Genomic DNA, 23,924 nt, shown 5'->3' with positions numbered 1-23,924 from the left:
AAGGGTGTTCAACGTCATTAGCCGCTAGAGTAATATGAATTAAAACCAAATGACTTGTCACTACACAGCTATCAGAATGGCTTTTAAAAAACCCAAAAAACTACTGACAATAATAAATGCTGGAAAGAATGTAGAGAAACTGGATCATTTCTACATTACCAATGGGAATGTAAAATGTTACAGCCACAGAGGAAAATAATTTGGCATTTTTTAAAAAAAATTAATTAATTTATTTATTTGACAGAGAGAGAGAGATCACAAGTAGGCAGAGCAGCAGGCGGAGAGAGAGGGAGAAGCAGACTCCCTGCTGAACAGAGAGCCCGATGTGGGGCTCGATCCCAGGACCCTGAGATCACGACCTGAGCTGAAGGCAGTGGCTTAACCCACTGAGCCACCCAGGTGCCCCCAATTTGGCATTTTCTTAAAAAACGAAATGTGCAGCTACCGTCGGACCGGCAGCCTCACTCCTGGACATTCATCCCAGAGGGATGAAAACATGGTCACACAAAAAGGTGTACACAAGTATTTACAGCAGCTTTATTCAGTATAGCTCCAAACTGGAACAACCAGGGTGTCCTTCAATAGGCGAAGAGTTAAGCTAACTGTGGCATGGCCACACCAATAAATACTATTCAGCAACAAAGAGAGCAACAGATGAATCTCAAGGGAGTTTTTGAAAAAAGAACAGCAAAAAAGGCAATCCCAAAAGGTGACATGCTGTATGGTTTCTGTATATAGCATTCCTGAAAGGACAGACTTACAGAAATGGAGAACAAAGTAGTGCTCGTCCGCAGTTAAGGAGGAGGTCAGTTAACTCCTAGAGAGAGCAGACAGGCTGCCTGTGAGCACATGTTTATACGCAAACCAACCAGTCCTGAGTCTGTATCCATCCCCGTCTACCTCCTTTTATCAGGCTCCTTCCACGGTCCCCCCATCCTACAGCCCCCAAGGGCCAGGTTGTCGGACTAGAAACCATCCCTGACAGCCCAGCCCCTGCTGGAGTTATTGCAACTAGACTGTCCTAAGTCTGCTGACCTGACCTGCCTGGCCTCTCCCACAGAAACCACAAGAAAGTCTCCGGCTCATGCTCCCCCTTCTTCCCTCTGCCTCGTGCCTAATGCTGGTGTCTCCCCATCTCCCTGTATGGCGCGGCGGCGTGTCCCCTCCTCCTGGAGCTGGGAGTAAAAAACCACCTTTTCGATGCCACTTGTCTCCTGATCTGCAGGCCTCAGCAGACCTGAATAAAAATAAGATCCCAGGTACGTTTTAAAAGCAAAATGTTCTGGATCGTGACTATATCAGTGTCAATATCCTGATTGTTGACGTTTTCCTAGAATTTGCAAGATGTTACTACGGGGAGAACATGAGTACATGCGAGATCTTTCCATATTACTTCTTACAACTGCATGTGCATCTACAGTCGCCTCCAAATAAAAAGTTGAACTGAAAAAAAGAAAAGAAAAATTACAGCAGCCCCTCCCTCATCTTTTCCACGAACCCAGCTCACTGAGGCTTGTCAGCGGCCTTTCGAAGCGGTGAAGAGGAAGTCTGGCAAACAGGAGGAAGCGCCACAACACCGCGCTGTTCCTCAAATCCTCCCCACCTTCTAGACGAACCAACTAAGGAGCAAGTCATTACTAAGAAGGAAGTCTTTGGGTCAGAACCGAAGGGCAGAGCTGGGGAGACCGAAGCCTGGAAGGAGCGATGGAGGCCGTTCTCCCTGAGAGATGTACCCTAACAGCAGGCCAGGCCCGCCTCTCACACACCCCCTAGGGCAGAGGCTGGGGCTCTGCGGGGCACAGGCAAACGTGCAGGGAGAGGCCAGCGTGACCCCAAGTCTGCTAATCCAGGCCACGGGAAACAACGGCCCCAAGGCTGGTCACAAGACCGCTGTCTGTGTTTTCAGTAATTCGCAGTTTAATGTATTTTCTAACAAAACAAAAGGGAGGAACACCTGGTGCTTTTTCTCAAAACAAGCTCTGGTTCTGAAAATAAACCAGCATGGGGTGGGTCTCGCCTGGGGTGGTTTCCGCTCTGGACAGTGGAGCGGCGAGGGGGGGACCGGAGGCAGCAGGGGGACGCCGCTGCCCCTTGCTTCTGCTTTTGCTCCATGGAGCCAGAGCTCCGGGAGGCCACGGGCTCTGGCTGTCCCTGGCCACGAGGAGCCCTGGAGCTGTCCGGAAGGCCACGTGACAACTGGGACCAGACTGGACATATGATTCCATCCCATGTTTGCCACTTGAGGCCCGCCATATGTTTTTAATAAGATACTTTTACCATCTTCTCGGGCTTTGTGTGTGACTTTTCAAGAATTTCTTGAGCGCTATATAGAAACATCAGCTTGCTGGAAGCTGTTCCAGCATTTAGCAGATTACCGTTTTCTTTCACCGGTTTGCTAAGGAGGGCCTCGTTTGCAGGCATAGGACTTTAACCTTACCCCTCTGTGGGCCCCCTGGACACAGCCCACTGGCCTGGAGGGGAGCTGGTTTCCCCGAGTTCCCCCAGTGTCCCTCATGTTTGACAGTTTAAGCATCTGCAACTTCTAATTATTTAGAAAATCCCGAATACATTTAGGGCATATATAAATTATTCAGGTCCAAGAGTTTTTAAGAAAGGTTTTGTTGTCTAATTAGTCTCAGAGAAAAGCAGCAGAGTCGAGAGAAAGGAGACGGGGAAGTGCAGACTGAAGGCATGACTGGCCAGTGTCTGCCCACGAGGCCTGCTCGCTGGTCACAGCCCGTGACCAAGGCCAGCTCCCCAGCGCCAGCAGCGCAGAAAGCACGCAAGCCGCACTTCCTGGCTCTTCTCTGGCAGGATCTAGATGCCGAGTCCTCGGCCCCTCATGGGCCTGCCTTCCCCACGTAGCCCTCCGTCTCCCTGGGTCCTTCCCATCGGCAGCTAAGCACGCTCAACACTCTCCTATCTTTACACAGAGGAAGAAAGACTTCTGACCCCACGTCCCCCTCCAGCTGCCGCCTCCCTCTCCCTCCCTTCCTCTGAGGTCCTCTCCCGCTTCAGGTGGGCTCTTCCGGTCCACTCGTGTCTTGCTTCTGAGGCCACTGCCGAGTCCGTGACCACCTCCTTGGTGTTAACTCAACAGAAACCTTCCCGCTTCATTTTACTTAACCTTTAGGCAACGGTGAATGTTAACAACCACGCTTTCTCCTAGAAAGACTCATTTTCCTTCAGTTTCTTACTAATTTTCACCTACTCCTCTGGACAGTCAGCCCCGGTCCCCTCTTTAGGGCTCCCTTTACACCCAGTCCTCAGTGACACTCCAGGGACCACCTCCCAGGAACACCTCAGTTACACCGTGGTCTCTCCCGACCTTCAGCCCTGGGGCCCCTCAGCATCGCCGCCTGGACATCACACAAGCACCTCAGTGTGCCCCAAACTGAGCCAATCGCCCTTCTCTACCCACAACCCACCCGGCTGTCCATGTTCCCCTTTCAGCTAAAGGGCATCAGCACCCACTGGCTGCCCAGGAAGATGCCCCGTATCATCCGGGCTCTTCCTTTCCCCACCTCTGCGCCCACTTGCCATCACTCAATCCGTCTCTTCCTGTGAAAGAGTATGTATTTGGATGCCCACGTCCTTCAGATCCACATATGTCCTGTCTCCACGGTGACTGGTCAGGCCACGACTCTCACACCCGGCGCTAGCATGGAGCCTCCAAATCCAGGCCCCGCCCCCAATTATTCCCCTCGTTGCACACACCAAGTGAACTTCTGGAAGCACACATCTAAGAATCTCTTCTTCTTGAAGTCCTTTGACCACCCCCATCGCCCTCAGAATAACAGGCAATACCTTTGTGCTGGGATTCCCCCCTCATCCGCCCTCCCAGCCTGACCTCTGACCTCGCCTCCGACCTTCTACCTGGTGGAACCCAACCTCCCCAGACCTCTGATTCCCAGGGCCTCACACAATAGCAGCTGCTTCAGAAATATTCATGAAAGCAATGTGTGAATAAAGACATGAATGAGTGATGTCAGGACCAATTTCACTAAGGAGCTACTCAAATGGGGTTTGGAAGGAGAGGTGAAATTTTACTCAAAAAGTGGGGGGGGGGTACAGGAATTCTGGAATTCTGGAAAAAGTAGACTCAGAGGCATGACGGTACAAAGTTTCTGCTTATTCTGAACATGAGAAAGTGAGAAGTTCAGTGAGGCCAGAGAAGAAGCTAGTAGAAGGAAGTGAGACAGGAAGACAGACGGAAACCATGCGTACCAAATGAAGGAGTCTGGATATTTGTCCTACATGGTCTCTGCTTCTCAGAGATGACACACCTCTTGTTGGCCAGCACCACAACAAGTGTGCATGCTATCATTAGGCCCTCGCTCCTGGAAGTGTCCTTACTGGGAGAAGTCCCAGGACGACAGGAAGTTGGGCACAAAGCTTGGGGGCAGGGGAGACTCTTGTCAATTCATCTGCTGCCCCCCACCCCATTCATTTCACTCACTTTCGCTTTAGTGAGAATAGAAACTGACAGAATGTCACCTGTCTTGAAGGCAATCAGTAATGTTTATCAAATGAAAATGTGAATACTGTGACCCAGTAATTCTAACCTATAGAATTATTCTTTGGGCCTAGTAGGACATGCCAAGGATACATGTGCAAGGACCTTGTTCATCGTATTAAAAACAAAAACTGGAAACAAACTAAGTGTCCTTCAAGTGGGATTATTAGCCAAATTTTGGCACAGCCAGATAATACAATATTTGTTATTAAAAGGATGAGCTATATCTGTATGGATTAATATAGAGCTCCCTATGCTCACAATATATTTTAAAAGCTAGGAGAGTATGAATAGTACCATTCCATTTATATTTATATATATACATATATATATATATATATATATATATATTTTTTTTTTTTTTTTTTAAGCCCATAGACATACACACACATCCCCAGAGACTTCTGGAAATTTAAATCAGGGGAGGCCAAAAACAACAGAAAAAGCTAGCACAGCCCTCCCTGAGGAGGAGGAGGAGGAGGAGACCTACAGATTATTTAAAAATGACTTGATTTAGACCAGTGGTTCTCAAAGTGAGGCCCCTGGGCCACCAGCACCAACACCACATGGGAACTGCTTAGAACGAAATTCTCAGGTCCCACCCCAGACCTACTGCAGCAGGAATTCAGCATCTGGGGTCCTCCAGGAGACTGAGACCCACAAAAGCTTGAGAATACCCCACTTGGACATCTGAAAGTAGTCACTGAGCTAATGGATCATCTGTCACTTTGGGGTGACTATGCCATAAAGACTCCAGTGTAGAGGGTAAGGTTTCTCTGGAAGAGAATGGAGGAGGTCTGAGACTGGAGAGAGGAAAAAGAAAATATCTCCTTCTCTCTCCGAGACTGGGATTCAACTCTAGACATCATCCTGGAGTAGGCAGAATGAAGGCACGGTCTGGGCAAGTAGGGGCTCAAAGGACAATGGGCCCCAGCAGCACATTCTCACAGTTGCTGAGTTTTACTTTCTCATTTCCCTCATCCTCAGAGCTCCAGAAAAGTCTCCTGGAAAGTGATTGTGGTCTCAGCTGTTCTGTGGGATACCATGGCAGGTCCCAGAAGAAGGGAGTAGAACGGAAAGCAGTGTCCATCCCCACTCAGGCCAAAAAGGTGGGAGCAGCCACAGCAGGGTTAGCGGGGAGCTGTACTCAGAGCCAAGGACAGCCTCACAGATGTCACCAGTAAAAATGGCGAAGTGCGGTGGCCGGGGAGAAACCCAGAGTCGAAGAACCCTGAACACGCTTGAGCCAGTGCCCTGGGAGAGGCTCAGAAAACGCTGGAGGACAGACACTTGGCAGGTGTCAGGGTAGAGAAGAAAGGGAGGGAATTCTAGAAGTAAGTAGGAGTGAGTCTATGTTGTCGTAACCTGGAATTTAGCAAGAAATGTGGACAGGTCTGGAAAGCGGGATCTGACAGAAACAATGTCTGTTAGGACTTCCCTTCCAAGCACTTAGCACAATTTTGTTTTACATTTATTTGTGTGATCATTTAATTCTCTTCCTCTCCCTCTGGACGGTAAGCCTCGTGAAGGCTGGACACTGGATGTTTTCACTCACCACTATGTCCCCAGGTCCTGGCTGGCACGTAGTATTTACTCACAAAACAGGTTGGATAAATAAACAATTTCAGTTAAAATGCTCTAGAGCATTCGATTATTCTTTCTTGGTGTTGTTGACTTTTTGTTTAGTTTTTGCCCAAACGGTATATTATCATATGAAAGTATATGACCAAAAAGCATATTATCAAAGGAGGCTAATTCTGTTAGAGAGAGAGTTGTATCATGAATACGGTGTGGAGGCTTTAGTCTCTGAGTTATAAGCACTTGTTTAGAAAGCAAAAGGCTATAAAAGTTAGGATGTATTAAGATGTATTTCACCAAAAATACATAGAAATACACCCACATTGGCCATCAGTAATGGCCGGCCGGATGCCCTCCGATGCTGCTGTATCCCAGAGGGATGTGAAAGTCAAAGATTAATTCTGCCCAGAAGAGTTTTAGCATGAAGTGCTTCCAGGGCATTATGATTCGCTGAAAACTGACCGTCCATATATGACAAAACACCAGGTACTACCTTCAGCAACTGCCAGGTTGTACTCGGAGCCCACAACACAGGGTCAGTGCGCGGTGCGGTGATGTCACACGTGTGTCACAAGGACACACGTGACCCACCTGCCTTCTGATGACAAGGAGGATCATCACCAGTCACTCTGAGATCTGAGAGTGTGGCAGTGTTACAGAAAGGGCAGGCTATTTCACAGAGGACTGCAGAAATACGGACAATAAATTGAGAAGGTTAGCAAATAATGCCCAGCCCCTTACCCTAAGAAGCTTCCCCTGACCTGGAGAGAAAAGTTACAAAATTAAATTTTTATAAACACACATGTGGCATCTTTGGCTTCAAACAAGCCACAAGGCATACGGCCGTGCCACCCAGGGTCAGCAGTCCATCTGTGCCAAGCTCTCGGTGCTGCGTGGTCACAGTACGGACCATACTCTGAGCACAGGAGGGATTAATCCTGCCACAGATGTGACAGGCGGAGGGGGGGGGGGGTCTCACCACAATCCCCGGCAGGCTCCCTTGGGCACTGCAGTTCAGTCTAAGCGTCTCGGAAGCCCGCCACCATAAAATGCCTTACATTTCGGTTTGGAGGTTGATGTTCTATGAAACTCTCGATAAAAGGAATAGGAAGTGACTCTCTTCCCCCCCGCCCCCTGCCCATTCCCCTTGAACTCGGGGTCAGACCTCTAGGGAACCAGATCCTATCTAAGAACAACCCAGCGGTCAGTACGAGGAGACGTCTCCCACCCCTCTCCCTGAAAGGGCTTTCAGAGGGAGCTCGGACACTCTCCATCTCTGCGTGAGGGGGCTGGGTAATTGCCGGGCTGACCCTCGGGAGCCTCTTGCCCTGCTCACCTTTCACTATAATGCGTGGTACAGCATAATCATGAAATGTGCTTATTAATTTTACTCATTTGACACTGCGCTCTTCTGCCCTGAGCTAGATGTTAGGAGAAAATGATAGGGATAGATTCTGCTCCTGTCAGACTTACCAAGACTTTCAGAAAACCAGACTATCAAAGGCCATCTGCCACCCACTAGCCAAGCTTTCAAGACGACCCCAAAGGTACAAGCAGGATGTTAAAGACACAGATCAACAAAGGAGAACAGCAAGAAGACTTGGAGACCCGTGCCCTGGGCGTGAGCCCCCCGCACGAACCCTCCCGGGAGAGCAACCCCTGAGCCAGTCCTCCCGGAGATCGCGGGCGCTGGGCCCCTGCCCTGATTCATGACTGGCTGCTTCATATCTAATTCATCAAAAGACACTTTGGCTTCTCAAATCAGGAACATTTTTATTAGCTTCCCCAAGAGTTTTATGGCACAAAGCCATATCTAATGATTCTATTTTATGGCAAGTTATACATTCAAACAGTGCTTTGAAGTCAGACAGCAGGTAAGACTCAAATCTTTGTCAAAAAAGATTCTCTTGTCCTTTCACTTTTAAAATGTTTATAAGCTTTCAAACAGTTGGGAAAGTGATGTGGAGCATTTTAACAGGCTTCTCCTTCCCTGCATAGGACCCGGCGCAGGCTGAGCCCATTGGTACCAAAGAGTTCTCAATGGGGCCTGCTTTTGCCCCTCTATCCCCTCCGCCTTGGGACATCTGGCAATGTCTGCCCACATTTTGGGTTGTCACAGTTGGGGGAGGGGAGGTTAATGCTACTAGGGTCTAGTAGGTAGAGGCCAGGGATGCTGCTAAGCGTCCTACGTATGTGGCACAGGACAGCCCCCAACACAGGATTATCTGATTATCTGGCCCAAAATGTCACGAATGTCAAGGTTGAGGAACTAGGCCTTAGGGCTTCTTCTGGACCAGGCACTGGATCCCTCCCACCCCTGGGACATCAGATGCTAATCTAGTCATGGTGGCAGGTTTTCAGTGCTGGCTAATGAGTCTCATATTCTTTTAATTCTTATACATTCTTGATGCACATTTTCAACAAACAAGAATAAAACGCTGTCTCAAACAAAATGAGGACAGTGAAAATAAGACTAGCTTAGAATCTCAGGACATGTGACCACAGTCACTGCTAACACAACCCTCCTAATATTACTCTGCACCTTTGACCCAAATCCCAGTGTATTTATTGAAACAACAAAATAACAATTCCAGCTGTCAGTGCTACGGAACAGGACCACAGATGCCTGCTGAAGAGCAAAGCCAGTGCTCTGCTAACCTGTGCAGGTGTGATCAGTCAGAGCGGCGGACCGGGAAGGGGGCCGGGTCCTGGTTCACCCCTCCCAAGGACTGGGCCTCCGTCACTTCGCCTGTCAGAACTTGGGTTCTCTTAATCAGCAAAGTGGAGATAAAGCTACTCGTCCTCCTACCCTTCCAGGGAACCGTGAGAGCCAAATGAGTTCACAGGTAGGAAACTGCTCCGCAAACTGTAAAGAGCTATAGAAATGTATGGCGACACACCAGTGACACTTCCACACGCAGGAAAACCTATGCCAAAGATCTTTCAGACTCTTGGATCCTGTTCACGAAATCTCACAACTAGAAGTGATTTTAGAAATCAACAGAGCCAACCGTTTAGATTTACAGAAGGTGAAAACGGCCATCACAGAGGTCAAGGCCAGGTAACAGCCCAGGTGGACTCAGGTCCTCTGACTCCCAACCCAGGACACTCCCCACACCTTCCCACTGGTGACGCTTTCGCTCCCTGTTCAAGTTCCTGGAGGGAAGGAGCACATTTACACACAAGGCTCGGGGGGTGGTCCTGAGCACAGGGGATCAACATTGGTTGAATCAGTGGATCTGGACTTACTACATCATAGCCTGTTGGGGCTCGGTTCCGAGAAGCCACCACCCCCACTCCTGTGATGGGATCCATCGACGTCTCTGGCAAAGCTTCTGAAAGGTCTTTGACTTCAGGCATGGTGGATTGGTCCTGGTTCCGAAAAGAAGAAAGACAGCACAAAATTCAAACTGACCATTTAAAGTGAAAGATATAAAGTCTCAAACACATACAACCAGAATCTTGGGGCAAATATCCTGAGCTTAGTTCCATGTACCTGAACTGGCTTAAGGAGCCCTGAGTTTTCCTGACCCTTTCCTCAGATCAAGAGCTCAAGTCGTCTCTGACCCCTGCTCTGTCATGTTGGCTCTGAACACTGGGCTAACGTAGTTAATGGGGACCTGTCCCTGCTCAGAGAGGTAACTTGGACTCAAACCCCAAAGCAAACCATTCTTAACTCTCTCAACAAGCTGCCTGCCTTCCGAACAGATACCCGTAGCTTCTCAGGGGAGAAAGCAGACACAGCTGAACTAACACAACTGTCCACTTCTCTCCCTTACAATATCTCGTGTGGAGGTGCAGACTTCCAAATCCATACCCTCTCACACAACCGAGCATGGACTGTTCAGTAGGCAGAGCTTTGCAAACACGTGGAAGAAAGTGTTCTGGGAATGGAGGCAAAGGAATGGCATTCAAATCCAGGCTCCGTGGCTTACTGGCTGGTAACTCTGAGCAAGCAAGAGGTCATGATTCTGACAGTCACTGAGCTGTCGTGAGATCTAAGAGAGTCACATAAACGAAGGGCCTGGAGGAGTCCCTGGCACAGAGTAGGCACTCAACAAAAAGCAGATGAGACTGGCAGGTTTGGGGCACACAGGTTCAGCGCAAGTGGCCAGAAATGTGGTAGATGCCATTCCTGGGAGGACTGGCAGATGCCTTTGTTGCGTTTAATCCCACAGGTCATGTGGGTACTTACTCAAAGCTAAACACTAACAATGACCATAATTCTTGCTGGGCACTTTGGGAGAAAGGGAGGGGAAATGGAATTATAATTCTGCTGCTGACTGCCTCTTGATGTGACCAGAGGAGACAAGGAGAATATAGAGAACACTGGGTCTGGGCAGCTGGTGTGGCAGTGCACCAGAAAGCAAATAAAAGAGGTAACACCTTATGTAAATAACTTTTAGTACTTTTAAAAGGACAAGCAGCGAAAAAGAGCAAGTTCAATTCCACCTCCTTCTGCAGCAATTAAATTCCACTGGCTGTAGGTCTACCAGATCTCTCGAAGCTGGTTACTGCTTCTAAAACAAACAAAACACCCTGCCTAACTAGGCAGGGAGAAGAAATATTCTTAGTTCTCAGCCTAGAATCAGAAAAGGCAGAGGCTCTTAAAAATGACTGCAGCCTTCTAAATGGGAACAATCAGAGTGCTATATGCAAGTCACCCTTGTAATCAGTGTCCCTTGAAGCCCACAAAAGGCTCCGGAAACAGACTCGTCAATGAAATTGAGCCAAGTTTCCAATCAGGCCCAGGAAGCCCCTGGCAGCAGCCACACTCTCAACTTCTGTTCATGACAAAAGCCAAACTAAGTTATGGTTTACTTAATCCTACTGAAAATGAGCTTCTGGAAGCCCAGGGCAGGGGGTGGGATACCATGCCACACCATGGCATCATTTTCTGTTTTTTTTTCAAATTTCATTTACCAGGCAGGTTTATATAAAGCACCAGGATTGGTGATTCCTGCACAAAGTAGGCAGGAAGTAAGTATTTATTCAATGAACAGGCATGCATACCCCCCAGTAAAGAAGGTTTCGCATTAAATATCTCCATCGGCCCAGTCCAAAGCAAACACTAATCAAAAAGTGTCGTCACTTGGAAAATCCCATAGTATTGATAGCATGAAAATAAGACTGCTGCAATTTGAAAAATATGGGTACATGCTGCTATCGGTTACCAAAACGCTTTGCAATTAACAACTCATTAACGGAATGTACAAATTCTGCCAGTGCTATAATATCATGCTGTGACTTTAACATAGAACATCTGAGGGTTTTTTTATTATTTTTTAATTTTTTATTTTTTTTATTAACATATAACATATTATTAGCCCCAGGGGTACAGGTCTGTGAATCGCCAGGTTTACACACTTCACAGCACTCACCATAGCACATACCTTCCCCAATGTCCATAACCCCACCACCCTATTATTATTATTATTATTATTATTAAGATAGTACCGCCTCTACTATGTGAGACAAAGAGAAGGCAAGCATGGGAATAAATAAGAACTATTTTATTTGCTGACAGATTCCCGTCCCCAGACCACGACGTCCTCGTGAGGCGCGGGTGACAGCGGATCTCCCCTGCCGAAGCCGGTGGTCAAGGGCAGTGGGGGCCCTCGCTCCCAGGAGCCCCGCCGCTCCCACAATGCACCGGGGAGGCAGCCCAGCCGCAGGTTCCAAGATGGCTGCGGGCTGCCTCCGGCTGAGGCAGACAAAGGAGCCGGCGGCCTGTGCCGATTCGTGCTCGGTCGCAGCCCAGCCTGCAGTCGGGAGGATGCGACAGCGGAGCATGAGCACAGAGCATCTCGGATGCGCGCCTCCTTCTTCCCTTTCCCCCCAGCTGCTGTACCCTGGGGATCAAGGCAGCCTTTGTGAAATACAGACAAATGACTCTTCGCGGCGCGGGGCTGGGGCCGGCTCGGCGGTGGAGGAAGCCCCACCACCAGCAAAGGAAGCTTTTAATGAGAAACGCCCAAGATATCCATGGCAAAGGCAATCACTCAAAGCAGCTTGCCCTGAATTACATATTTTCTGACTGCAAATTACTTTTAACAGCGTCTCTACCGTCACTTCAATTGACCTTCCTAACAAAAGGCCATTTATTAACTAGCACTCCACGTTTCCCGGGCTGTGTGGAGCCTCGAGCCAGAAGGGATGGCACCGCCGAGTACTCAGCCGCCCAGGGTCACAGGCCAGGCCTCTGAGAGGGGAGAAGAGGCCATTAATGCAAGCCTGCAGAGCAGATCTGCCGGGGAGGGGAGCTGGGGGGGCGGGCTGTTTAAGGCCAACATTAACCTCTCTGGCAAGAGGCAATGCTGGTCTAAAACATAAAATACCAAGGCCTACTCGCAGCTCCGCAGCAGAGAGAGGGAGAGACCCACCTCTATCCCAAAATCCTAACTGCACGCAAACACACTACCACACCTGGGCTGCGTTTGCACAGTGCTTTGCAATTCTCAAAAAGCTTTCTCGGCCATCCTTCTCGACTGATGATCACACCAAACCTGGAAGGTGGCTGGGTCTTACTACCCCAATTTTCAAGAAAAAAAACCTGAGGCCCAGAGCTGTCAGCCACCGCGCAGCTGGCCACCGGCCCACCTGAACAGGACCTCTAGTCCTCCTTCCCAGGTCTGATCCGCTTTCCATGACTCTGTGCCTGGAGACCAACATCCCATCTGATACCCAACTGAGAAAGCAGTTTCAACACTAATTATATTTAAAAATGCCAAAGCTCTTCTTTCTCCAGCTATAGCCCAATAAGTGAAGCAAGGGGGAGAAAAGTACAGAAAGATAAAAGTAACATGGGATTAATTTTCCTCACACCTCAGTTTCAAGATTCAACATTTCCCTCATAAATAATTTACAACAATAAAAATGAGCTAAGGCCATGTTTGTGTAGGACGGAGGTAAATTTAGGCCTAATGAGGGAGATCCGAGCGCCGCACAGGAGGGAATAGGTTGATGTATAGCACTGTATACGCACAATCAACAGCACACAGGGGCTCCATTACCAACTGGAAGTCGCGAGGCCCGCCGGGGGGGGGGGGGGGCCTGCAATTTAAGGAAACTTCTACCATCCCAGCTGCGGCTGCAAGGGGAGTCTCCACAGGGAGAGCCAAAAGTTGACCAGGATTTTAGATGACAAGACAATGGGGGCTGAGATTTCTAGAACTATAAAATTGAACCAACCTGAAATTAAGTCAGTTCTCAGGAAATGCCAGGTGAGGAATCAAGGTGGTGATGGCACCTGGGAGTCACGTCTGCTCGTGGGCACAGGGAGAGTGCAGTGGCAACAATGATCTTGAGCTGGTCCTCCTCATTTAACCTTGTAGGTCATCTGGCCCCAGTTCCCATCCCAATCTCTACCCTGGGTGCATGGCCAAGCTCCACTATATCATTTCCGAGGCTGGGGATTGCTGCTCCTATGTCTGCCCGGAGAGGATTTCTCCGCCAGGCAGGAGAGTATGTATGCATGTGCTGTGGGGTGTGTGTGTGTATACGTGTGTGTGTTGCATGTACATACTGGGGCAACAAAGATTCAGTTAGGGTGAGGTATGATTCCAGGCCAGGAGGATTTTTTCCATGTCATGCTCGATGAATACTATGCAACAAGGCTGGGGAGGAGAGAAACCGCCTCCTGCTTCTGCCTGCAGCTCTGCAAACAGGGCCTGGGGAAGGCCCCAGCGCCCAGCCCTACAGCACCTTGGCAATGCTGTCATCCCAGGTTCACAGAGAAATGAACTTTAACTATAAAGCCTCTCATACGGACAGCACACTGCTCCCTTGTAGCTGATCAAAGAATTACTACAACAGTGTGCTTAATCCCTAAAAGTCAGCAGTGCTGGGCTTAACTGATGCTGAATATTGTTTCAGAATCAAAGGCGTGCCTCCCGGCCCCAGTCTGGGAGAAAACTAAGCTACTGTATCACGGTTGAAAACTCAGGGGAACTTTGATATCATCTCTGTTTAATTTCCCCGGCCCTGTGAGCCTGGGGTTTATCTCGTTTTATCAACTCCTGTACTGAAATCAAAACCCAACTAACAGAGCTCAGACCTGTCTCCACCGAGGCCCTTCCAGCAGCAGGGTGGATCGGGGGGCAACAACCGTAGGGGGGCAGGGGGCGTGCCATCAAAGGAGGCACAGCAGGAACCCGGACTCGGCTTCCCCACTGCGGTGAGGAAGGCTGGCTCAGAAGCAGCGCCAGGGCTGCCCACTAAGGGCTGAAGGCGTGACTCGCACACAACTTTTAGAGAAGAATTTCAAAGTATGGGGGGGTAGGTTAAATTGGGCTACTGTAATTGAAATGACAAAACCAGTGGATTAATTAAGTCCCTACAGAAGGATGAACTTGCAATCAGCTTGTTTGAAATCCAAACTCAAGGGCACAACAGATATAAACTGTCTGTCCACATCCACCAACTTGTGGGGCTGGGGGAAGAGCCGTGGATAAATATTTCACCTGCCGTGGGAACCTGACCGGCAGTGGGGGGTGGAAACTGAGAACGGGCTGTCCCCGCCATGAGAGCTGCTGCTGTACCCATCGTGGGGCAGCTCTTTGCCTGTCTCCCAGCAGCAGCGGCGGTCTGTAAGAACCCATGCCCCCTTTGGCCCCACAATTACTGTCACCTTTTTGCCTACAAATCTTTAGCAGGTATGGAATGACACGGCCCCGTTCCCACTGGAGGGAGGCCATGGCCAGGCTTCACCAACGCGCACCACCACACACACAAACACACAGACCAGGCTGCCTGTGTGCAGGTAAGGTGCAGAGACCTACCTCCTCGGGAGATGGCAGGCCGTGGCCTGAGTCCATGTAGCACCTGAGTGAGTGGCCAGCCGGCTTCTGGAGCTACTTACAGAGGACTGTGCCCAGGCAGAGAGGCGTCCACTGTGGAACCTCAGAACGGCATCCTGGGGCCTCCTGCACTTGGTCTGGACCACTCTCCCAGTCAGAAGCCAAATGACTCTGACAAACACTATTGAGTATGGTCAGGTGGCCACAGACCAGAGGCTGCTGGGAAGGCTGCTAAGATATTAGGAAACTAAAGCAAATATTCTTCTAAGCTCTCCTAGATCACAAAGAATTTTCCAGCTAGGGAACTAAAAATGGTGAGCACTTCCTTTTCTCTAGTAAAGGCCTGTTACTTCTAATAAAAGAATCTGGTGTATAAATGCACCCATTTTGGGTCACCTGGGTGGCTTAGTGGGTTAAAGCCTCTGCCTTCGGCTCGGGTCATGATCCCAGGGTCCTGGGATCAGCCCCGCATCGGGCTCTCTGCTCTGCGGGGAGCCTGCTTCCTCCTCTCTCTCTGCCTGCCTCTCTGCCTACTTGTGATCTCTGTCTGTCAAATAAATAAATAAAATCATAAAAGAAAAAAAAAGACAAATTTAAAAAAAATAAATAAATGCACCCATTCTATCTGACCAACGCAGAGATTTCTATTAACCATTTGTATACCAAGCAGATTTTCCATAAATCATGTGATACAGGCCTAGGGTTCATGTTGCTGCCGCTCATATGGTGCAAGGCTAGATCCCAGAATTCATTCTCCAAAAATAAATCCAGGATCAAGTTCTATGGCCCTGCGGTAGCCAAAGCCCTGCCCCTTACAGGCCAGACTCTCCACAGCCAGGAACCTAGTGCTGGGGGGCGGCGTGGGGAGGAGGGGGGTAGATCTCCAGAACACTGTGCACCCCCGCCTGCCCCCAAACACTGCAAACGAGGGTCAGCCCTGCCCCTTCCCATCAAGTCTTGGTGCCATACTGTCCCTGGGAGAGAAGGAAGAAGGAGAACCCCACAGAAGGCAGGTGCTCTACAAATGGACCCAAAAAGGACCCAGAAGACATGCTCTCTTGATGTTCAGTAAGGTAAGTCACACCCTTACCCTGGTTTACAGAGTAAAAATGCCAATATGGTGCCTCAACACCAAGCAAATGGGCCGTCGGGTGGGAAATCATCAGAACACCTGGCTTCAGGTCAGCCAGGCATCTCATCACCACCGCCCTCCTCTCCAACTTACATAGGGGTCTTGAGAGTTTCTTTTCATATATTTTTGGCATCTAATTTTTCTACCTGTATGCTGATGGCTTCCAAAACACCTCGACTGCCCTGACTTTTCTCCTGAGACTCAGAGATGTGCATCTAGAGATGTGCTGCCAGCCCATGTCCTGGCTGAGCGTGTCCTCCTCCCCCTGAAGCATCTCCCACATTTCCAGTACCTTGCAGGACCTGGCACGCAGCAACAAGCCCACAAACATTTACAGGGAGCCTTTGTGTAAGCAGCGAGGGAGACTTCGCAACGACAATGATGGACAATGCAACATCGGGGACTCAAACACGAGCAAGTGTGAGGCACCTGCAGAGTGTGTTAAAAGAGACTCTTGAACCCACTCCCAGAGACACTGATTCAGTAAGTGTAGGATGGGGCCCGAGAAGCTGCATTTCTAACAAGCTCCAGGTGACGGCCAAACAGCTGGTCCACAGTCTGAACTCAGAGTACAAGACAGCAGGTGCTCGTTAGATGTTTGATGAATGAATGAACAGAAACAAAAACCTGAGTGTAATTATCCATGGGGACTAGCCTCCGAATGAATCCTTCAGTCTCTCCCTCCCCCAAACAGGTCAGGCCAGAGCACCCAGTTCCTCCCCTACGACACCCTCCCCACCATTCAAAATCCAGGTCACATTCTCCCCAAACCTTCCCCGACCACCCGGCCACACAGCTGCTGTCATGGAGAAGCCCTGCATGTCATCAAGGACGTGGTCTTAGCACACGTATGTGTACATACGTGTGTATACACACACAGAAATACACAGCCTTGCCTCTCAGAAGGTTATAGCGCCCTTGCCCCAGGAAAAGAGTGGTTGTTCAAAGGTGTTATGTCTGCCCAGTGCCTGGCCCACAGTGGGCGCTCAATAAACAGATTATGGGGGGGTGGGGGGTGGATGGAAGGAAAGAAGGAAGGAGCAAGTTCCCATCATCCTTTCAAAACTGCCCCTCTTTCACTGGATTAGGAAGGGCACACAAAGCATCAAGGGCAAAGGCAAGAACAGCCCTGTGGGCCCCTTCCAATGACAGCACCAGGCTGGGCATCCATGAGCCCAGGACAAACACCACAATTCTAGGGACAGGCAGGCTGCAGAGGAGGGGAGGTGGGACCACAGCACTCCAGCAGCTCCAGAAGTGACTATGACTTAGTCCAAGCAGTTGGGTGACAGCCTGGCAGAGGCCAGGGGGTCTCCAAGCTAGCTGCACAGAAGACTCCCCTAAGGAGTTAGTAAAAACCACCGCTGCCCATTCCAGCCCCCCAGGTTGTGATTTAACTGGTCTGGGCCTGGGCCGAGACCGGATAATGCATGGCCTAGGCCAAGTGCTACTATGAGACAATGAAAAAGACATGGCCACCCCCTGCGGCGCTCCTAGGCTGCGGAAACATCCCAAAGAAAGGGACTGCCCATGAGGGGACACTTCCTTCTGCCTGGAGAGTCAGGGAGATGGGAGGGAAGAGCAGGAGCTCAAGCGGGCCTCCTGGAAAGACAGAGGGTGCAGAGTAGGGAAGGTACTGTAGGCAGGAGAGGCCAGATCGGCAGCGGTGTGAATGAACGCAGGCCACCGGGGGAACTGTGGCAAGCAGATGGGTTCTGAAACAAGCTTATGAAATGCTTAAACAAACAAACAAATAAACAAAACAGTTAAAAACCTGTCTGCATTTCTCTGCTAGTTCTAAGGTCTAAGCAATGACACGGAGCTTCAGGAAGGAAGGAAGATTCGCAAGTCTTTCGTTCGTATTTCCTCTCCTGTAACTGAATGCTTCTCGAACCCATGCCACTTCCTGCAGAAAGCCATGGGCCTTGGCATTAGCTTGGTGAGGGACTGGGAAGTGAAGCAGAGGAACGGACAGGGCGCAGGTTCTGGAGTCAGACGGACCAGAGCCCGAATCCCAGTTCTTGAACTGCGTGCAGCGGTATGACTGGGCTCAAGTTTTCATCCCCTGAAAACTGGAATAATAATATTTCCTCTACAGGGTTATATGGTGTAAAGAACTTGTAGAACTTGTATCAAAAGAAACAACTGGCAGAGCAAAATGGACCACCTATGAAATAGAAGAAAATACTTCCAAATCACATATCCGCTCAGGGGTTAAAATCCAAATCTATAAAGAACTCCTACAACTTAACAATAACAAAAAACAAACACTTGATTTAAAAAAAAAAAAAATGGGCAAAGGACTTGAGTAGACACTTCTCCAAAGAGGATATACAAATGGTCAATAAGCATATGAAAAGAAGTGCAGTCACTAGGAAAATGCAAACCAAAATCACAATGAGCTGTCATCTCGTACCTGTTGGGATGGCCACTATCAAAAGTCAAAAAATTAGTGTTGGTGAGGACTGGAAAACTGGAACTCTGGTGCACTGTTTTTGGAAATGGAAAAGCAGCCACTGTGGAAAACAGTATAGGGATTCCTCAAAATATTAAAAATAAAATTACTATAGGGTCTGGCAATTCCACTTCTGGGTATGTACCCAAAAGAGTTGAAAACGGGGTCTCGAAAAGATATTTGCACCTCCGTGTTCACAATGGCATTATTCACAAGAGCCAAAAGGTGAAAGTAACCCAACTGTCCACAGATACGGGTAAGCAAAATGGGTATATACATGCAGTAGAATATTATTTGGCTTAAAAAGGGAAATTCTGGGGGCGCCTGGGTGGCTCAGTGGGTTAAGGCCTCTGCCTTCGGCTCGGGTCATGATCCCGGGGTCCTGGGATCGAGCCCCGCATCGGGCTCTCTGCTCAGCAGGGAGCCTGCTTCTCCTCTCCCTCTGCCTGCCTCTCTGCCTACTTGTGATCTGTCAAATAAATAAATAAAATCTTTAAAAAAAAAAAAAGGGAAATTCTGGCACATACTATAACGTGAGTGAACCCTGAAGACATTATGTGGAGTGAAATAAGCCAGTCATAGAAAGATAGATACTATATAATTCCACATATGTGAGGCTCCTAGATCAGTCAAATTCATAGAAACAGAAAGTAGAATGGTGGCTGCCAGAGCCTGGGGGAGGGGAAATGGAAACTGTTTAATGAGTATAGCGTTTTGCAAATGGGAAAGTTCCAGAGATTAGCTGCATGACGATGTGAATGTCCTTAATGCCACTGATTTGTACACTTGAAAATGATTAGGGTGGTACATTTTATGTGCTGTACGTTTTGCAATTTAAAAATGGCATCTACAAGTGCGGTTTTCGAGTTTCAGTCAGTAGAAGTACAACCCGAGATCCTTATTAAACACAGAGACTCCAGGGCACCACCCCCCAGATATTCTGATTGAAGGTCTGGGTGGGAGGTCCTGGAATCTGCATTTTCATAAACATCTCAGGGCTATTTCGCACACTAAGAATTCATGTATTTTGCTCTGGTTCTAAAGGGTCAAGGAATATTCTTTTGAATATTTTGCTTTGCTGATCAGTATCTGTTTAAAACATACACACACGCTATGTGTGTGTGTGTGTGTGTGTGTCTAGAAAGATCTCCTGTTGATTCTAGCCACAGCCCAACAAGATGGTCCTCTGATTCTCAGGGAAGGAGCGGCTACAAAGCTTGAGTATGTGACCCCACAGCTCCAGGCCCATGGGCCTCTCACATTTCAGCCTGCACAAGCTCCACATCTCACCAGAAGTGTGTCAGGTAAACCAAACACGCGCCCACAGGATGTCCCCAACAAGGGAGGTAATGTCAAGTACAGCCTGCAGGGGCCCTGCCTGCCACGGAGCAGAGCGAGCAGGGCGCAGGAGAGCTAACCCAGGCGACCCCACCGCAAACAGTGAGGATGACGTGGGGAAACCACAATTCTCAAGGGCAGCGGCAAGCAGAAGGCCAAGGAGAGCCAGTGGGGCCAGTAAAACGCTGGCCAGGGAGGGGCTCAGAGACAGCAACAACAGCCTGACAGAAGCAGCCCATTCAAGGACCCCAGGCCTCCCCTCCCACAACCCAACCAGCAAAGGAAACTCTGCTCCTTCAACCGCAACCAACTAAATACAGTGTTCTCGGCCCACCACACCAGCCATGTAGTCATTTGTTATCTTCATCATCATAATAGCACCTTTGACATTTCCCATGCTTGGCTCCAACTCCATCATGACTTTCCAGTGTGGCAAAGGATGTTGCTCTTGGAGTGTGAAGCAGGGAGCACTTCCGACCTGCTAAGGCAGAGGGGCCCATGACTTTTGGATTCAGACTCCCCCAGAAGCAGATGTGCCATGAAACTAATAGCAAGGAACCTTTGGCCACCCTCCACCCCTCACCCCTTCCAAGGTCCCAAGAGGGAGGACCCGGCAACGTGTTCACAGGGTTGGGTAGTTTTGTAAAGTGTACAAAAGCAAGACATTCTTTTTTTCTTTTTCTTCTAACCCTTCCCCCACTCCAAACTTTCTAACCCAGATAACCAAGGTCTGCCTCTGGCTTCCACCTAAATTTGGTACGGACTCCCCCACACCCTCTGCGGAGCCACATGCACTCACATACAACTTATGCAGCCTTATGGGCTAGGTTATATTCTTAAGCCACTTTTCCATAGAAGGAAATCGGGATGCAGAAAGGTTCCCCAAGGGGCACCTGGGTGGCTCAGATGGTTAAGCATCTGCCTTTGGCTCAGATCATGATCTCTAGGTCCTGGGATCCAGCCCTGTTTCGGGCTCCCAGCTCAGTGGGGAGCCTGCTCTCCACCTGCTTGTGTTCTCTCTCTCTCTCTCTCTCAAATGAATGAATAAAATATTTTTTAAAAAGAAAGGAAGTTTCCGTGAGGTTCCATGACCTGCCTGGGGTCACTGGGATTGCAGGAAGTAGAATGAGATTCAAATCCAAACCCCTAGATCCGAGCCTTATGTTCTTCTTACTGTATCATCCCCTCCTGGTTATCCTCAGGAGAGCTAAATAATAACCCAAAACAGAAACACACTCTAAAGAAAAAGTAAAAACGAAGCTACTCTTCTGATTAATGTTAACAAACACTTAATGATAAGCACTAACTTCTACTGACCATTTGCCCTATGGCAGACGCAGAGCTAAATGCTTCTCTTGCAATATTTCATTCACTGCTCACCATCATCCTATAATAAGATAGATATTAGCCTCACTCTACAGATGAGGAAACTGAGGCTCAGAAAATCTCATTCATTTACACAAGAACACACAGTATAAGTAGGAAAGCCAAAGATCCAGCTGAGGTCTAATTCTAAAGTCTTTGCATTTAACCATGGTGCACTGTTCCTGAAGTTGGAAAGCCCGCCAGTGGGATGGAGGCAGGCAGGGAAATGTCTTCAGCATAAATCAGGAGTGTGGCCTAAAAGCTAGGAGGAAGGAACGAAAAATGTTGATCAGAAAAGATGATTCTGGGCTCAAATGAACCAATCAACTGCTTCACATGGGTCTTGATGCCCAGATCCCAGCAGAGGTCCCATCCCTCGGAGGCCCCATTTAAATATTCTCTGCACAGTCCAATATTTCAAAGAGCCACAACAATTTCCAGCAGGCAAGAAAGGTGTCCCCTGTATCCTGTAACTAAACTTGAGTAGCCTGAGCATTTTGGTTTGTCTGTGTTTCTGCAGAGCTGACCCCCTAACTTTTCTAAGGCTTCTCTGGTACAGCTGATAAGACTTTTTGCACGCCCTCCCCCCCATTAAAATGAGATGGGATCCAGCCAGCTGTCGAGAATTGTACAATGAGATTACACTGAGAAGGAACCACCAGAGACAAAGGCCCTTAAAGAGTCGCTGGCCTGTTGTGGCTTTTCTGGCAGAAATCTGAGTGGGCGCTGGTTCTTGGGTGGGGGCAGGGAACAGAGAAGGGGCAGCAGACATTTGCCTTTTGCCTTCCTGGGGCCTTCATCTGTTCCTTGCTTAAGAGGCTGCTGGAAGGGGACAGAAGAGTCACATCTTTAGTAGTGAGAAAGGCTCATAATTTTGGAAGAGTTGTCTGTTGGTAACAAAGAGGACAAAGATGCTAACGGGTCTGCCCTCTTCACCTGGGCCTGTCACTGGGGATCTGTTGTCCCCTGGTGCTCAGCCATAGCTCTTATCCCAGCCCCTGCCCCTGGGCCTCACTTAGGCTGCAGTCCTTATGGGGTGCTCATCAACGCACCCACCACACTTCCAGGATGGGTGCTCTGGGTCTTGGGTGTCCACGCCTGGCACCTCACCTTTAGACAGGTGCCCTGGCATTTGGGTGTCCTCTCTACTGTGCCCAGGTCACAGATGAGGCCGCACCCCAGATGATGCTCAAGGCTCAGGTGCAAGCTGGTCTGCACCCACGTGATCAGAGAGCTGGACCCCAGGCTGGCCCAGTGAAACGACTGTCCCCAGTCTGGCAGGTGGCCGCAGCGGCCTGGGCACAGGTGGGCCGCCTCACCGCCTACCCGGGAGGGGGTGGCTCTCGGGGACCCTCACCTGTCCGGCCCGGGGTGGGGTGGGGGGTGCACTGCTGGCGTTCGGGTCCCTGAGCACCCTCCCGCCTGCCCACCGCAAGGCCAAGCCGGTGTTGGAGAAGCCGCGGCGCACGCGGGCTCTGGTAGAGGCCGCCGGGCCTGTCCCCGCGGCGGGCCGGGCACGGAGCCCGCAGGCCTCGGCGCGGCCCGGCTCCGCCCGCCCGCCCGCCCCTCGGCCCGGGGCCCGCGCCCGCCCGCCCGCCCGCCTGCGCCGCGGCAGCAGGGCCGGCTGGACCGAGCCTCCGCGGCGCCCGGCCCGCCCGGCCTCACTTAACTGTTCCCCGCTGGGGCGGCGGCGGCTGCGGCGGCGGCGGGTCCCGGCTCCGTCTCACGCAGAAGCAGCTTCTCATCGCCCGGGCGGCGCGGGAGGGGCCGGGCCCGGGGCCCAGGCGGCGGGGCCGGCGCCGCAGCTCGAGCGCGAGCCTCACCGGGGAGCGGCGGCGGCGGCGGCAGGGGCGGGGCGCGGCCTGGCGGCGGCGGCGACAACGACGGCGGCGGCTCCCTCGGCGGGCCGCGCTCCGGGCCTCCCGGCTCTGGCGCTGGGTCCGGGGGAGGCGCCGGGCGCCCGAGGCTGGCTCCGGCGGGAGGAGGGAGCGGGAGCCCTCGCGTCCGGAGCCCGCGCCGCTGCCGCCGCCGCCGCCGCCGCCGCCCCGGCCGGCACCCCGCCTCCCCTCCGCGGCCTCCCCCAAGGCTCAGCCCGCTAGCCCCCCGGCCCGGCCTCCCCGAGCCCGCGGGCGGCCCCCAGCCCGGCCTCTGAGCCCCGGGAGCCGCAGGCCTCTTGGAGTCTGGGCACTAGTTTATCCCCTCCGCCAAGTTGGTCTCTTGCAGGGCCCCGCAGCCCACTCGGCTCTCTTAGGCCGCACTGAATCAGCCCTTCAGCACAGCCTAAGAACCCTGGACGCCCCCAGGCCTCAACACACACACACACACACACACACACACACACACACGCACACCCAGGCCTCAACACACACACACACGCACACCCAGGCCTCAACACACACACACAAACACACACACACGCACGTTGGCCTCTTGCAGGGACACCCGGCCCTCCCTAGTCTTGAGGGAACATCAGGCCATTCCTTCAACTCAGCTCACTCTAGTTCAGGAGACCCCACTGTCCCAACGGACCCAACACAAGCTTAGCCAGGTCCCAGTCCCCACTAATAATAACAGACCCCTCAAAGTGATCCCAATCTCCCAGCAATTCTCTGCCTCCCCTTTACGCCGGGCAAATGACCTACCCACCAAGGCCCAGAACCAGGGTTATGGGACTGCCCTGGAGGGAAGCATCCAGAGGGAGGAGGGGTTTACAGAAGTGATGCCCTACAGTACTTGGGAAAA

The 23,924-nt window shown here is 50.6% G+C and overlaps 1 protein-coding gene across 2 annotated transcripts in view; it reads right to left on the bottom strand.

Moving 5' to 3' along the window:
• The window catches only part of MVB12B (multivesicular body subunit 12B), a gene marked incomplete at its 5' end in the record, with an annotated part of 77,710 nt that extends 54,710 nt beyond the window's left edge, over positions 1-23,000 (bottom strand). The window contains 2 exons of one of the 2 annotated variants that reach the window (XM_080820633.1): positions 9,344-9,466; positions 22,853-23,000. In XM_080820633.1, coding sequence (XP_080676759.1) covers positions 9,344-9,466; positions 22,853-22,927 — 198 coding nt within the window. The remainder of the gene's footprint in view (positions 1-9,343; positions 9,467-22,852) is intronic. The other variant, XM_080820632.1, reaches the window with a different exon arrangement.
• Between the last annotated feature and the right edge of the window lie 924 nt (positions 23,001-23,924).

Source organism: Martes martes, assembly GCF_963455335.1.
Source record: "Martes martes genome assembly, chromosome: 12".
NCBI classification, from domain to species: domain Eukaryota; kingdom Metazoa; phylum Chordata; class Mammalia; order Carnivora; family Mustelidae; genus Martes; species Martes martes.
Note: the sequence above shows the minus strand (reverse complement) of the source record. Positions and strands in the feature narration are given on the sequence as shown.